This window comes from Pristiophorus japonicus, chromosome 13, assembly GCF_044704955.1.
Source record: "Pristiophorus japonicus isolate sPriJap1 chromosome 13, sPriJap1.hap1, whole genome shotgun sequence".
Taxonomy (NCBI): domain Eukaryota; kingdom Metazoa; phylum Chordata; class Chondrichthyes; family Pristiophoridae; genus Pristiophorus; species Pristiophorus japonicus.
The window spans coordinates 22,399,648-22,416,494 of NC_091989.1; the positions used below are offsets into that span (position 1 = coordinate 22,399,648).

Consider the following 16,847-nt stretch of genomic DNA (forward strand, 5'->3'; position numbering starts at 1 on the left):
GGATGAGCTGAAGTTTACAGAGAGTGGAGGATGGGAGCCAACCAGGAAAGCATTGGAATAGCCAAGCATGGAGGTGACAAAGGCATGATGGCATCAGTCATCTCTCTCTGGCTTGAAATGAATTTGGTCCTGGAATTCTAAGATGTCTTTGGTGCAAATGTCCCGGTGTACGGGGACCAGAATTTGGGGCAAAAGTCACAGACACAAGTGAGGTTCAATATGGGCACTGAAAAGAGGCAACAACAAAAACTAGCAATTTATTTGAGTCTTTAACGTAGGAAATGCTCCAAGGTGTTCCACAGGGGCCAGAGGGAAACAGATGTCAAACGACAGAGAGCGATTTGGATGAATGACCAAAAACTTGGTCAAAGAAGGGTGTTTAAAGGACCAGAGAGAGGTGTGGAGCCGAATTCCAGCGACTGGGACTTTAGTGTTTGAAAGCATGGTGCCAAGGGTAGTATCAGGAGAAGGGGCATGTGCAAGAGAGTTTGAGGGTGGGGTTTATTGGGCTGGATGGGGTACAAAGATAAGAAGGCATGAATCATCAGATGGATTTAAAAACAAGAATTTGAAATTTGAGACACTGGGATACCAGGAGCAATAGTAGGTCAGCGAGGATAGGGGTGATGGGTGATGAGTATTCTAGAGTCCCAGAAGTGACACATGCTCCGTTTTCCCAGGACATCCTGCACAGGGAAGCACTTGCTGCGCCCATCATACCACAGTGGCACGAATACAAAATGGCGAAGCACGGTAAGATTAGAAATTAGGGAGAGCAGCTTGTAATCAATCCCCAAAATCCCAAACCTGCCATTGGGCTCTTTGGGGTAGAAAAGTCGATTTGGACAGTAGCACAAATCAGGTGATAGCCACTCAGCGGCCTGTTTCACATTTCCCGACTTTCTTTTCCATGGATTTTTTGGGGTGGTTGCGCCTGTTTTGCAAATTTCTACGCCCATTATCTCCCTGGTCTGACTTTGTCTTTCAGGCCGTGAGAGCCTAGCATGCTGATGCACCTCGTGAGTTAGGTCACCCACATACTGCAGAGTGGGACTGATCTCAAATACAATGTTCACTCACAGCATATCATTAGACAGGAAACGGAGGGAATTTTAGATTGAAATTCTCTTCTATGATCCTGTCTGTGTCTCATGGTGAAATAGCGAGCCTCTTTTTGTCTTCAAAAGGTCGTAACGTGCAACGTCAACTGAATAAATCCTGTAGATGTAGAGGTAAAGTTTATAAGGTAGTGCTCCCAGTAAACAACCTTAAGTGAAGGGAATGCCATGCAGGAACTCAGGTCGGTATATGTTGGTGACACGAGCAACAGACACTTAGGGGGCGAAATTGCCCCTCTCCTTAAGGCCTGTTACCACCGCAAATCGGCAGCCATGCTTCGGAGTGGAGTGGCCGGCGACTTTTCGTGGAATGGCCGCTGATAGCCCAATTGCCCTCCTGAGTTTTACCAGCGGTGCCCCGATCCGACCCATACCGCTCCGCTGCTGCCGATCCATGGTAAGTGCATCATCACCATGCACACCGCTGATCTACTCTACCCTCCCCACGATGGCGATATTCTCCTCTGAAGATCTTCGGCCCGCCCAGCGGTGCCAAAACCTGTTTTTCCCGGTGGTCCAGTGAGGCTGTGGCCTTCTGCAATGGTGGTGCGGCTTCACCTAAAAGGGAGGGCGCACTGCCGCTGCCGCCATGTTTATTTTGTCGGCCGACTGCCATGTCTGCCCGACAATTATGCCCCCCAGGCTCGGCCAGGCCACCATCTCTTGGATGTCAGGCCGCTGGCCCGGCCAAAACCCTCCCTGATGGCCCAGTGGGCCGATGTTTTAAAATAGCGGAGGCTCGCCCCTTTAAGTGAAGGGGAGAGCCGTGGTGACGCGGCGCCGTGATGATGTCATCGCGGAGGTCACTCCGCACCGCCCCCAACTTCCGCCCCTCAGGTGTGACCACCGCCCCGTATCTGTCCCTCAAGTGTTGTCGTCACCCCCATTAAGAGCGACTTTCGGATCCAAGGGGAATAAAACAAAGAGCCGAATGTCGCTCAAGAGGTGACCTGAACCACAGTTGCAGTAAAAACCATCGAAACGGGGTGGGGGTACGCCCTTTTGGGCGGGGGGCAATTTCCACCCCTTAATGTGTTGGAATGACAATCGTCTGCCAATTTAACACAGACATTTAAAATAACACGCAGAGGACTGCGGCCTGTATTAAAAGTGTTCTCCCGACAACAGTGCCAGCAGTGGTTTCCAGCCAATCTCACTCCACCACCTTGTCAAAAAGGAGTATTTCCTCCAGCAGGAAAAAAACCATATTTTCCGTAGCAATCATTAAAAAAAAACATATTAAAATAAATGTAAACATTTACAAGGTACTGTATAATGTGCAATGTGCAGTAACAGATTAAAACATTCACTGCATATTTTCAACGACCAGTAACACAACGTTCGAATCAAAACAGTCGTGTACCTTGAGCTTGTTTTATGCCAATGATTCTGACGTGTTTACTCATTCTTTGCACAGTCTGATGTACACTGAGGCACATTTGCATCGTCATCACTGAATCTTAAAGGACACGCCGAAGTCAAGGGCCTCGTCATCATTGCCATTGAGTTGATGATCAGTTCAGCTGTATTGTCAACCTTCCTCATCTACTCCTCCTGCAGTGACAGCAGGTTTGCGGGCAGTGGGAGGTGTTGACAGTCCAGCCTCGGGGCCATCGAATTCCAGGAGTGTATGCGTATCCTGGTATCATGTGGGCCTGGACCACCAATCACAATGTAGTATTCTCATTCATAGTACAGGGTAATGGGAGCTCCGAGCTCCCTTTACTATCAATGAGAATACCCCTAAAATCAAATAAAACACAAACATAAATTAATAAAACACTTCTCTTTTTTAAATGGATAGAAATTGCATTAAATTAAATGTTTTAGAGAAAAATGTATTTTTTTGAAATTAAAAAAAATATTTTAATGGTGTTAAAAATAAAATTACCTTCATAGACAGGGTTTTTAAATATAAAAATCAGTCATCACATTTACTTTTTCTATCTTTCAAAACTCTTATGCTGGTAAACATAGAAACATAAAAAATAGGAGCAGTAGTAGGCCATTCGACCCTTCGAGTCTGCACCGCCATTCAATATGATCATGGCTGATCCTCTATCTCAACACCATATTCCTGCTTTTTCCCCATACCCCTTGATGCTTTTTGTTTCTAGAAATCTATCTATCTCCCTCTTAAATATATTCAGTGACTTGGCTTCCACAGCCTTCTGTGGTAGAGAATTCCACAGGTTCACCACCCTCTGAGTGAAAACATTTCTCCTCATCTCGGTCCTAAATTTCCTACCCCGTATCCTGATACTGTGACTCCGTGTTCTAGACTTCCCAGCCAGGGGAAACATCCTCCCCGCATTCCCTCTATGGCAAGTATATTCTTTCTTAGGTAAGGAGACCAAAACTGCACACAATACTCCAGGTGCGGTCTCACCAAGGCCCTGTATAACTGTAGTAAGACATCCTTGCTCCTGTACTCAAATCCTCTTGCAATGAAGGCCAACATACCATTTGCTTTCCTAACTGCTTGCTGCACCCGCATGTTTGCTTTCAATGACCGGTATACAAGGACACCCAGGTCCCTCTGTACATCGTACATCGACAAGCCATCACCATTTAAATAATAATTTGTCCATATGTTTTTCCTACCAAAGTGGATAACTTCACGTTTATCCACGTTATACTGCATCTGCCATGTGTTTGCCCACTCACTCAACCTATCTAAATCGCCTTGCAGCGTCTTTGCATCCTCCTCACAACTCACAATCCCACCTAGTTTTGTCTCATCAGCAAACTTGGAAATATTACATTTGGTTCCCTCATCCAAATCATTGAATATATTGTGAATAGCTGGGTCCGAAGCACTGATTCCTGTGCTACCCCACTAGTCACTGCCCGCCACCCTGCTTTTACCAGGCGTAAGAGTTTGAAGGATATTTGCTGGACAAGAGTTGGGCAAATAGCCCCAATCTCCGCCCGCGAAGGCCCTTCTCCCGGGGATGCGTTAGATCTGCCCAAAGTTGACAGATCGGAAATGCCGGTTTTACACGCATGTGCATTGCACGCCTAAAACCAGCACTTGCAGCACTTCTCCGGGTGCGTGCGCACATCATACGTGCCCATAGAGACCGCGATTTTTGGCTCATTGTGTTTTTGATTCCAAAGTCTAAATCGTTAATGTAAATTTGAACAGTGGTCCCAGGACTGATCCTTGTGGAACACCACTACCCACCACCTACACCCTGAACAGCTACCCTTTACCCCTACTCTCTGCTTTCTGTCTTGAAGCCAGTTAGCTATCCATTCTGCTACTTGTCCCCTAACTCCGCATTCTCTAACGTTGTTCATCAGTCTATCCCGTGTGGTGGCTGGTGTGCAATGGTCACCACACGTTAAAAAAATCCATGCACAGACATCTTCCACCCTTCAGGATATAGTTCGGGATCTGGAATATTAGTTCGGGATCTGATACATTGAAACACCTGTGAACTCATCCCTTTTTGGCATGGAAGCAAGTCATCCTCGCTTCGAGGGACCGCCGATGACGATGATGATCATCAGTCTATTGTGGAATACCTTATCGAAGGCCTTTTGAAAATCTAGATAAATTACATCTATTGCATTGCCATTATCTACTCTCTCTGTTACATCTTCAAAAAAGTCAATGAGGTTGGTCAAGCAAAACTTTCCCTTTTGAAATCCATTATTATGTTTTTGGTTCCTAGATGTTCTTCTATTTTCTCCTTTAGAAGGGATTCCATTATTTTTCCTACCACCGATATTAAGCTGACTGGTCTATAATTCCCTGGACATGTTCTATCTCCCTTCTTAAATATAGATATTGCGTTAGCTATCCACCAGTCCTCTGGCACTACACTTTTTTCTAATGAGTTATTAAATATGTGTAGTAATGCCTCTGCTATCTCTTCCGTAGATTCTTTTAAAATGCATGGATGCAATCCATCTGGACCAGGGGTTTTATCCTCTTTGAGTCTGATTAGTTAATTTAATATAGCCCCTCTTTTTATTGTAAATGCACTTATCTCATTACTAATCTCATCATCCAATGTCATGTCCACCTGTTCTATCTCCCTGGTAAATACTGAAGCAAAATTATTATTTAATATTTCTGCCATCTCTCTATCGTTACCTGTGGTATTATCCTGTCTATCCCTTAATGGTCCTATTCCCATTCCAACCTTCCTTTTTTTATTGATGTGCCTGTAAAATATTTTACTATTTTGTTTTATATTCCTTGATCATTTAATTTCATAGTTCCTCTTTGCCTTCCTAATTGTTTTTTTTTAAACTTCTCTCCTAATCTCTTCATATTTTCCCTTATCATGTACTCCCGTTGTCCATGTACTTAATGTATGCCTTTTTCCTTACCCTCAATTGTTCCCTTATGACATTATTCATCCATGGAGTCTCATTAGTGTTGGGTTTGCTCTTTTTTCTTTTATTCCTGCACTCTGTTGAACACCGTTTTAAATTATTCCCATTGCTGTTCTATACCGTTGTTTGATCATATTGTTGCCCATTTTATTTTCCCAATTTCTATTCTATTTGGATGATTCTTTCAACAGACGTGTTTACAAAAGTAAGCAACACACAGTCCTTCGGGCTCAAGGTACAAAGCCGCCTTCTCCCTTATCGAGCCGGGAGGCAACAGGAAGATTCATCCTGGAGTGAAATGGCAATGGACTTTTTTCTCTGTTGACACTATTATTTTTGAACTTTGTTTCTCTTTCGCTATTCACCTTCTCACATTCTGACCTTTTGGCGTTCCCTGTATCGCTGCTCCCGGTCGCTTTTCCCAGCAATTCTACCCTCACCCGCGGACTCTCTCGTCCCTCCAGCCGATGGAAGTCATGTGATTCAAGCTCCCAGAATACGGCCGACCAGAGTTGCCAACACGAAGAGATACATTTTTGTTGAGCAGTGGTATTAAGGGATCTGAAACCAAGGCAGGCAAATGGGATCAGCAGTGACTTAATTGAATGGTGGAAAAGGCTAGAGGGATGAATGGCCTCCTCCTGTTCCAATGTTCTGACCGGGGACCACTCGCAGAGGACCAGCTGCTAATATTGATCTTCAATCGGAGAACAAACTTATCAAAGACAGTGTTAGGTACCTTTGGCATCAGTGCATAAATGTTTTCTTTATTAGTTCTAAAGGTGTTCAAAATTATGAGGGGGTTTTGATAAGAGTAAAATAACGAGAAACTGTTTTCACTGGCGAAGGGTTGGTAACCACAGATTTAAGATAATTTCAGAAGAACCAGAAAGGAGATGAGATGAATTTTTCTTCACGGTGAGCGGTTATGACCTGGGCGCGCTGCCTGAAAGGGCAGTGGGAGCAGGTTTAATAGTAACTCAGATTTTTCTGGTGTTCGCTTCTCGTTAGCATGTCGCTGGCGAGCTATGGGCACTGGACGGCATCCCCGCTACAACTCACCGGTTCTGGGAGGGTACAGAGCAGGCCAGCTACCACACCTGGGTGTGGGGGGAAAAGAGAGGGGGTGGAAACTCCATAGGCAGCCTCAGACAGCCCAGGAAGAGACTCTGGAGGGTGAGCCCTCTGTGGATCCTGGAGGCCACTTAATAGTGTAGATAAACAAAGGGACCTTGGAGTGCTTGTCCACAGATCTCTGAAAGTAGCAGGCCAGGTGGATAAGGTGGTTAAGAAGGCATACGGAATGCTTGCTTTTATTGGCCGAGGCATAGAATATAAGAGCAGGGAGGTTATGCTTAAATTGTTTAATACTTTGGTTAGGCCACAGCTGGAGTATTGCGTGCAGTCCTGGTCGCCATATTATAGGAAGGACGTGATTGCACTAGAGAGGGTGCAGAGGAGGGGCGGGAGTTCCGGGGTTCGGAGAGGCCTACATAAGGTCAGTGAGACCAGGAGCAGCGCGAGTTTGGCGAGAGGCAGGAGTTCCGGGGATCGGAGAGGCCTACAAAAGGCCAGTGAGACCGGGAGCAGCACGAGTTCGGCGAGAGGCGTGCTTGTGCAGCTACAGGGAGAAGGCAAAAAAGAAGTAGAAAGAAACAGAAAGGTGATGTCACAGCCAAGGGGGTAAGTGATTGGCTGGTGATTGGTGAGTAGTTTTTATTTTTTCTCTTCGATAACAGTGAGTAAACTTTAGCATTGTTGTTGCCAATTTAAGTTACTCTAAGGGTTAAGTCATGGCAGGAGAGCTCGGTCACGTGATATGCTCCTCCTGTACCATGTGGGAACTCAGGGACACTTCCGGTGTCCCTGACGACTACGTGTGTGGGAAGTGTATCCGCCTCCAGCTCCTGACGGACCGCATTGCGGAATTGGAGCTGAGGGTGGATTCACTCTGGAGCATCCACGATGCTGAGAACAATGTGAGTAGCACGTGTAGCGAGTTGGTCTTACCGCAGGAGAAGGGTCCACAGCCAGCTAGGGAATGGAAGACCAGCAGGAAGAGTAGTGCAAGGAAGGTAGTGCAGGGGTCCCCTGGGGTCATCCCCCTGCAAAACAGATACACTGCTTTGAGTACTGTTGAGGGGGATGACTCATCAAGGGAGGGCAGCAGCAGCCAAGTTCATGGCACCGTGGCTGGCTCTGTTGCACAGGAGGGCAGGAAAAAGAGTGGGAGAGCGATAGTGATAGGGGATTCAATTGTAAGGGGAATAGATAGGCGTTTCTGCGGACGCAACCGAGACTCCAGGATGGTATGCTGCCTCCCTGGTGCAAGGGTCAAGGGTGTCTTGGAGCGGGTGCAGGACATTGTAAAAGGGGAGGGAGTTGTCGTGGTGCACATTGGTACCAACGACATAGGTAAAAAAAGGGATGAGGTCCTACAAAACGTATTTAAGGAGCTAGGAGGTAAATTAAAAAGTAGGACCTCAAAAGTAGTAATCTCGAGATTGCTACCAGTGCCACGTGCTAGTCAGAGTAGGAATCGCAGGATAGCGCAGATGAATACGTGGCTTGAGCAGTGGTGCAGCAGGGAGGGATTCAAATTCCTGGGGCATTGGAACCGGTTCTGGGGGAGGTGGGACCAGTACAAACCGGACGGTCTGCACCTGGGCAGGACCGGAACCAATGTCCGAGGGGGAGTGTTTGCAAGTGCTGCTGGGGAGGAGTTAAACTAATATGGCAGGGGGATGGGAACCAATGCAGGGAGACAGAGGGAAACAAAAAGGAGACAAAAGCAAAAGACAGAAAGGAGATGAGGAAAAGTGGAGGGCAGAGAAACCCAAGGCAAAGAACAAAAAGGGTCACTGTACAGCAAAATTCTAAAAGGACAAAGGGTGTTAAAAAAACAAGCCTGAAGGCTTTGTGTCTTAATGCAAGGAATATCCTTAATAAGGTGGATGAATTAACTGTGCAAATAGATGTTAACAAATATGATGTGATTGGGATTACGGAGACGTGGCTCCAGGATGATCAGGGCTGGGAACTCAACATCCAGGGGTATTCAACATTCAGGAAGGATAGAATAAAAGGAAAAGGAGGTGGGGTAGCATTGCTGGTTAAAGAGGAGATTAATGCAATAGTTAGGAAGGACATTAGCTTGGATGATGTGGAATCTATATGGGTGGAGTTGCAGAACACCAAAGGGCAAAAAATGTTAGTGGGAGTTGTGTACAGACCTCCAAACAGTAGTAGTGATGTTGGGGAGGGCATCAAACAGGAAATTAGGGGTGCATGCAATAAAGGTGCAGCAGTTATAATGGGTGACTTTAATATGCACATAGATTGGGCTAACCAAACTGGAAGCAATACGGTGGAGGAGGATTTCCTGGAGTGCATAAGGGATGGTTTTCTAGACCAATATGTCGAGGAACCAACTAGGGGGGCGGCCATCTTAGACTGGGTGTTGTGTAATGAGAGAGGATTAATTAGCAATCTCGTTGTGCGAGGCTCCTTGGGGAAGAGTGACCATAATATGGTGGAATTCTACATTAGGATGGAGAATGAAACAGTTAATTCAGAGACCATGGTCCAGAACTTAAAGAAGGGTAACTTTGAAGGTATGAGGCGTGAATTGGCTAGGATAGATTGGCGAATGATACTTAAGGGGTTGACTGTGGATGGGCAATGGCAGACATTTAGAGACCGCATGGATGAACTACAACAATTGTACATTCCTGTCTGGCGTAAAAATAAAAAAGGGAAGGTGGCTCAACCGTGGCTATCAAGGGAAATCAGGGATAGTATTAAAGCCAAGGAAGTGGCATACAAATTGGCCAGAAATAGCAGCGAACCCGGGGACTGGGAGAAATTTAGAACTCAGCAGAGGAGGACAAAGGGTTTGATTAGGGCAGGGAAAATGGAGTACGAGAAGAAGCTTGCAGGGAACATTAAGACGGATTGCAAAGGTTTCTATAGATATGTTAGGAGAAAAAGGTTAGTAAAGACAAATGTAGGTCCCCTGCAGTCAGAATCAGGGGAAGTCATAACAGGGAACAAAGAAATGGCAGACCAATTGAACAAGTACTTTGGTTCAGTATTCACTAAGGAGGACACAAACAACCTTCCGGATATAAAAGGGGTCAGAGGGTCTCGTAAGGAGGAGGAACTGAGGGAAATCCTTATTAATCGGGAAATTGTGTTGGGGAAATTGATGGGATTGAAGGTCGATAAATCCCCAGGGCCTGATGGACTGCATCCCAGAGTACTTAAGGAGGTGGCCTTGGAAATAGCGGATGCATTGACAGTCATTTTCCAACATTCCATTGACTCTGGATCAGTTCCTATCGAGTGGAGGGTAGCCAATGTAACCCCACTTTTTAAAAAAGGAGGGAGAAAACAGGGAGATCGAGAGCCAGCAGCAGTTGGTGAGAGGGGAGCGACCTGTCAAAAGCCCAGCGGGAGATCGAGAGCCAGCAGCAGTTGGTGAGAGGGGAGCGACCTGTCAAAAGCCCAGCGGGAGATCGAGAGCCAGCAGCAGTTGGTGAGAGGGGAGCGACCTGTCAAAAGCCCAGCGGGAGATCGAGAGCCAGCAGCAGTTGGTGAGAGGGGAGCGACCTGTCAAAAGCCCAGCGGGAGATCGAGAGCCAGCAGCAGTTGGTGAGAGGGGAGCGACCTGTCAAAAGCCCAGCGGGAGATCGAGAGCCAGCAGCAGTTGGTGAGAGGGGAGCGACCTGTCAAAAGCCCAGCGGGAGATCGAGAGCCAGCAGCAGTTGGTGAGAGGGGAGCGACCTGTCAAAAGCCCAGCGGGAGATCGAGAGCCAGCAGCAGTTGGTGAGAGGGGAGCGACCTATAAAAGGCGACCGGTGCAGCTACAGCGGGAGAGAAAGCAAAATAGAAGTAGAAAGTAATCAAAATGTGACGTCACAGCCAATGTGGTAAGTGATTGGCTGGTGATTGGTGAGTAGCTTTTCTTTTCTTTTTTATATCAGTAAGTGAACTGTAACATTGTTATTACCAATTTAAGGGTATCTAAGGTTAAGACATGGCAGGAGAGCTCGGCCATGTGATATGCTCCTCCTGTACCATGTGGGAACTCGGGGACACTTCCGGTGTCCCTGGGCGCTACGTGTGTGGGAAGTGTATCCGCCTCGAGCTCTTGACGGTCTGCGTTGCAGAATTGGAGCTGAGGGTGGATTCACTCTGGAGCATCCACGATGCTGAGAATGACGTGAGCATCACGTGTAGTGAGTTGGTCTTACCGCAGGAGAAGGGTCCACAGCCAGATAGGGAATGGAAGACCAGCAGGAAGAGCAGTGCAAGAAAGATAGTGCAGGGGTCCCCTGTGGTCATCCCCCTGCAAAACAGATACACTGCTTTGAGTACTGTTGGGGAGGATAACTCATCAGGGGAGGGCAGCAGCAGCCAAGTTCATGGCACCGTAGGTGGCTCTGCTGCAAAGGAGGGCAGGAAAAAGAGTGGGAGCGCGATAGTGATAGGGGATTCGATGGTGAGGGGAATAGATAGGCGTTTCTGCGGACGCAACCGAGACTCCAGGATGGTATGTTGCCTCCCTGGTGCAAGGGTCAAGGATGTCTCGGAGCGGGTGCAGGACATTCTGAAATGGGAGGGAGAACAGCCAGTTGTCGTGGTGCACATTGCTACCAACGACATAGGTAAAAAAAGGGATGAGGTCCTACGAAAAGAATTTAAGGAGCTAGGAGCTAAATTAAAAAGTAGGACCTCAAAAGTAGTAATCTCGGGATTGCTACCAGTGCCACGTGCTAGTCAGAGTAGGAATCGCAGGATAGCGCAGATGAATACATGGCTTGAGCAGTGGTGCAGCAGGGAGGGATTCAAATTCTTGGGGCATTGGAACCGGTTCTGGGGGAGGTGGGACCAGTACAAACCGGACGGTCTGCACCTGGGCAGGTCCGGAACCAATGTCCTAGGGGGAGTGTTTGCTAGTGCTGTTGGGGAGGAGTTAAACTAATATTGCAGGGGGATGGGAACCTATACAGGGAGACAGAGGGAGACAAAAATGAGGCAAAAGCAAAAGACAGAAAGGAGATGAGGAAAAGTGGAGGGCAGAGAAACCCAAGGCAAAGAACAAAAAGGGCCACTGTACAGCAAAATTCTAAAAGGACAAAGGGTGTTAAAAAAGCAAGCCTGAAGGCTTTGTGTCTTAATGCAAGGAGTATCCGCAATAAGGTGGATGAATTAACTGTGCAAATAGATGTTAACAAATATGATGTGATTGGGATTACGGAGACGTGGCTCCAGGATGATCAGGGCTGGGAACTCAACATCCAGGGGTATTCAACATTCAGGAAGGATAGAATAAAAGGAAAAGGAGGTGGGGTAGCATTGCTGGTTAAAGAGGAGATTAATGCAATAGTTAGGAAAGACATTAGCTTGGATGATGTGGTATCTATATGGGTAGAGCTGCAGAACACTAAAGGGCAAAAATCGTTAGTGGGAGTTGTGTACAGACCTCCAAACAGTAGTAGTGATGTTGGGGAGGGCATCAAACAGGAAATTAGGAGTGCATGCAATAAAGGTGCAGCAGTTATAATGGGTGACTTTAATATGCACATAGATTGGGCTAGCCAAACTGGAAGCAATACGGTGGAGGAGGATTTCCTGGAATGCATAAGGGATGGTTTTCTAGACCAATATGTCGAGGAACCAACTAGGGGGGAGGCCATCTTAGACTGGGTGTTGTGTAATGAGAGAGGATTAATTAGCAATCTCATTGTGCGAGGCCCCTTGGGGAAGAGTGACCATAATATGGTGGAATTCTGCATTAGGATGGAGAATGAAACAGTTAATTCAGAGACCATGGTCCTGAACTTAAAGAAGGGTAACTTTGAAGGTATGAGGCATGAATTGGCTAAGATAGATTGGCTAATGATACTTAAGGGGTTGACTGTGGATGGGCAATGGCAGACATTTAGAGACCGCATGGATGAATTACAACAATTGTACATTCCTGTCTGGCGTAAAAATAAAAAAGGGAAGATGGCTCAACCGTGGCTATCTAGGGAAATCAGGGATAGTATTAAAGCCAAGGAAATGGCATACAAATTGGCCAGAAATAACAGCGAACCTGGGGACTGGGAGAAATTTAGAACTCAGCAGAGGAGGACAAAGGGTTTGATTAGGGCAGGGAAAATGGAGTACGAGAAGAAGCTTGCAGGGAACATTAAGGCGGATTGCAAAAGTTTCTATAGGTATGTAAAGAGAAAAAGGTTAGTAAAGACAAACGTAGGTCCCCTGCAGTCAGAATCAGGGGAAGTCATAACGGGGAACAAAGAAATGGCAGACCAATTGAACAAGTACTTTGGTTCAGTATTCACTAAGGAGGACACAAACAACCTTCCGGATATAAAAGTGGTCAGAGGGTCTATTAAGGAGGAGGAACTGAGGGAAATATTTATTAGTCGGGAAATTGTGTTGGGGAAATTGATGGGATTGAAGGCCGATAAATCCCCAGGGCCTGATGGACTGCATCCCAGAGTACTTAAGGAGGTGGCCTTGGAAATAGCGGATGCATTGACAGTCATTTTCCAACATTCCATTGACTCTGGATCAGTTCCTATCGAGTGGAGGGTAGCCAATGTAACCCCACTTTTTAAAAAAGGAGGGAGAGAGAAAGCAGGGAATTATAGACCGGTCAGCCTGACCTCAGTAGTGGGTAAAATGATGGAATCAATTATTAAGGATGTCATAGCAGCGCATTTGGAAAATGGTGACATGATAGGTCCAAGTCAGCATGGATTTGTGAAAGGGAGATCATGCTTGACAAATCTTCTGGAATTTTTTGAGGATGTTTCCAATAGAGTGGACAAGGGAGAACCAGTTGATGTGGTATATTTGGACTTTCAGAAGGCTTTCGACAAGGTCCCACACAAGAGATTAATGTGCAAAGTTAAAGCACGTGGGATTGGGGGTAGTGTGCTGACATGGATTGAGAACTGGTTGTCAGACAGGAAGCAAAGAGTAGGAGTAAATGGGTACTTTTCAGAATGGCAGGCAGTGACTAGTGGGGTACCGCAAGGTTCTGTGCTGGGGCCTCAGCTGTTTACACTGTACATTAATGATTTAGACGAGGGGATTAAATGTAGTATCTCCAAATTTGCGAATGACACTAAGTTAGGTGGCAGTGTGAACTGCGAGAAGGATGCTATGAGGCTGCAGAGTGACTTGGATAGGTTAGGTGAGTGGGCAAATGAATGGCAGATGAAGTATAATGTGGATAAATGTGAGGTTATCCACTTTGGTGGTAAAAACAGAGAGACAGACTATTATCTGAATGGTGATAGATTAGGAAAAGGGGAGGTGCAACGAGACCTGGGTGTCATGGTACATCAGTCATTGAAGGTTGGCATGCAGGTACAGCAGGCGGTTAAGAAAGCAAATGGCATGTTGGCCTTCATAGTGAGGGGATTTGAGTGCAGGGGCAGGGAAGTGTTGCTACAGTTGTACAGGGCATTGGTGAGGCCACACCTAGAGTATTGTGTACAGTTTTGGTCTCCTAACTTGAGGAAGGACATTCTTGCTATTGAGGGAGTGCAGCGAAGGTTCACCAGACTGATTCCCGGGATGGTGGGACTGACCTATCAAGAAAGACTGGATCAACTGGGCTTGTATTCACTGGAGTTCAGAAGAATGAGAGGGGACCTCATAGAAACGTTTAAAATCCTGACGGGTTTAGACAGGTTAGATGCAAGAAGAATGTTCCCAATGTTGGGGAAGTCCAGAACCAGGGGTCACAGTCTAAGGATAAGGGGTAAGCCATTTAGGACCGAGATGAGGAGAAACTTCTTCACCCAGAGAGTAGTGAACCTGTGGAATTCTCTACTACAGAAAGTTGTTGAGGCCAATTCACTAAATATATTCAAAAGGGAGTTAGATGAAGTCCTTACTACTAGGGGGATCAAGGGGTATGACGAGAAAGCAGGAAGGGGGTACTGAAGTTGCATGTTCAGCCATGAACTCATTGAATAGCGGTGCAGGCTAGAAGGGCCGAATGGCCTACTCCTGCACCTATTTTTCTATGTTCTATATTTTTTCTACTGGGATGCTGCCTGGAATGGAGAATCTTAGTTATGAGGACAGATTGGATAGGCTGGGTTTGTTCTCATTGGAACAGAGGAGGTTGAGAGTAGACCTCATTGAGGTGTACAAAATATTGAGGGGCCTGGACATAGTGGATAGTGAGGGTCTATTTCCATTGGTTAAAGGGTCTATTACAAGGGGGCATAGTTTTAAGGTGGTTGGTGGAAGGTTTAGAGGGGATTTGAGGGGGGGCTTTTTTACGCAGAGGGTTGTGGGGATCTGGAACTCGCTGCCTGGAAGAATGGTGGATGCAAAAACTATCACCACTTTTAAGAGATGGTTGGATGAGCACTTAAAGTGCAGTAACCTGCAGGGTTACGGACCTAGAGCTGGTAATTAGGATTAGACTGGATGACCTTTTGTTGGACGGAGCAGATATAATGGTAAGTACTACAGGGAATAGAATATGGCCAGGGTGATCTCCTGGACTAGTGTTGATCGCCTGGATGGGTCGGAGAGGAATTTTCCCAGATTTTTATTTTCTCCCTAAATTGGCCTCGGTTTTTGCCTCTCCCAGTAGATCACATGGCTCCGGTTGGGGTGGAGTGTAGAATGTTTTAGTATAAGGGGTGTCACAGTTGTGGTGAGGCGGATTGGTTGGGCTGGGTGCTCATTGCCTTTCCGTCATTGTTCATAGGTTTATATGTTACCTTTAGGGTTGCTGACCAAGGGCCGTGTGGCTCTTTGTTTGTCGACCGGCGCGGACACAATGGGCCGAAATAGCCTCCTTCTGCGCTGTAAATTTCTATGTTTCTATGACTCCCGCTCCTCTTGGCCCCACCAAAAAAGAAAATACATGTAACACATCCTGGGCCATTTAGTGAGCAGTTTGCAGCGGCCCCTTTAAGGACCAGCCTGTGATGTCGCACACTGCAAAAAGGGACCACAGGAGACCCCCACCTCTCTGATTTGCACATTACAAGTGGCCCCCACCCTGAAACAGGCAGGCGCTCCAGCCGCTCATCTCAAAACCCGACCAATCGATGCCAGAGCCACCAGTGCAAAGGGGGTAGCGAGTGAGCAGACGCCTGTTCTCGAGCTGCTATCTCCCCATTTGTGCCAGGCGGTAGGAGTTTAAATCCAGTCCACTCCACCAGATCGGCCTCTTCCAATGGTTGCTCCTTCCTCCTGCAGAATTTTTTATGGCTGTAAACAGAAGCGGCGACTCAAGGGATTCAAACTCCAGCCCAAGTTCCTTAAAACTTGACCCTTTCATACGATACTTTCATAGGAATTTCGAAGCTCCGATTTACAGGAACATTGGAGCCAAGGGAGAGCGCGGCTCTTCTGCAGCGCAATGCTGCCACCTAGTGCTGCAGTTCTCCAGACCTTGGTGTAAATGTGGAAGCTCCAGGTTTTCATTCAGCCAGTACATTCAGCTGCACCCTCCCACAATCTCTCATCTGGATTTATATATTTATTCCTGGCTTATGGGCCTCGTTGATAAGGCCAGCAGTTATTGGCCATCCCTAGTTGCCCTCGAGAAGGTGGTGCTGGGCCACCTTAAACATAAAAACAGAAGAAATAGGAGCAGGAGTAGGCCATATGGCCCCTCGAGCCTGCTCCGCCATTTAATACGATCATGGCTGGTCTGATCATGGACTCAGCTCCACTTCCCTGCCCGCTCCCCATAACCCCTTATCGTTTAAGAAACTGTCTACTTCGGTCTTAAATTCATTCAATGCCCCAGCTTCCACAGCTCTCGGAGGCAGCGAATTCCACAGATTTACAACCCTCAGAAGAAATTCTTCCTCATCTCTGTTTTAAATGGACGGCCCCTTATTCTAAGATCATCCCCTCTAGTTCTAATCTCCCTCATCAGTGGAAACATCCTCTCTGCATCCACCTTGTCAAGCTCCCTCATAATCTTATACGTTTCGATAAGATCACCTCTCATTCTTCTGAATTCCAATGAGTAGAGGTTGGGCCTACTCAACCTTTCCTCATAAGTCAACCCCCTCATCCCCTGAGTCAACCTAGTAAACCTTCTCTGAACTGCCTCCAAAGCAAGTATATCCTTTCGTAAATATGGAAACCAAAACTGCACGCAGTATTCCAGGTGTGGCCTCACCAATAGCTTATATAGCTGCAGCAAGACTTCCCTGCTTTTATACTCCAGCCCCTTTGCAATAAAGGCAAGATATCACTGGCCTTCCTGATCACTTGCTGTACCTGCCTACTATCCGTTTGTGTTTCATGCACAAGTACCCCCAGGTTCCGCTGTACTGCAGCACTTTGCAATCTTTCTCCATTTAAATAATAACT

The 16,847-nt window shown here is 46.7% G+C and overlaps 1 protein-coding gene across 6 annotated transcripts in view; it reads right to left on the reverse strand.

Moving 5' to 3' along the window:
• Positions 1-16,847, reverse strand: part of gtf3c6 (general transcription factor IIIC, polypeptide 6, alpha) — a 41,118-nt gene that overhangs the window by 12,917 nt on the left and 11,354 nt on the right. For 2 of the 6 annotated variants that reach the window (XM_070897258.1, XM_070897255.1), the window contains 3 exons: positions 5,850-6,029; positions 2,482-2,861; positions 693-1,218 (listed from right to left, as the gene is read on the reverse strand). The exons of 1 other annotated variant lie outside the window; for it this stretch is intronic. In XM_070897258.1, coding sequence (XP_070753359.1) covers positions 2,786-2,861; positions 5,850-6,029 — 256 coding nt within the window. In that variant the 3' untranslated portion in view covers positions 693-1,218; positions 2,482-2,785. Of the gene's footprint in view, positions 1-692; positions 1,219-2,481; positions 2,862-5,833; positions 6,030-16,847 lie in introns of those variants that run through there. 3 more of the 6 variants (XM_070897256.1, XM_070897259.1, XM_070897257.1) reach the window with 3 other exon arrangements.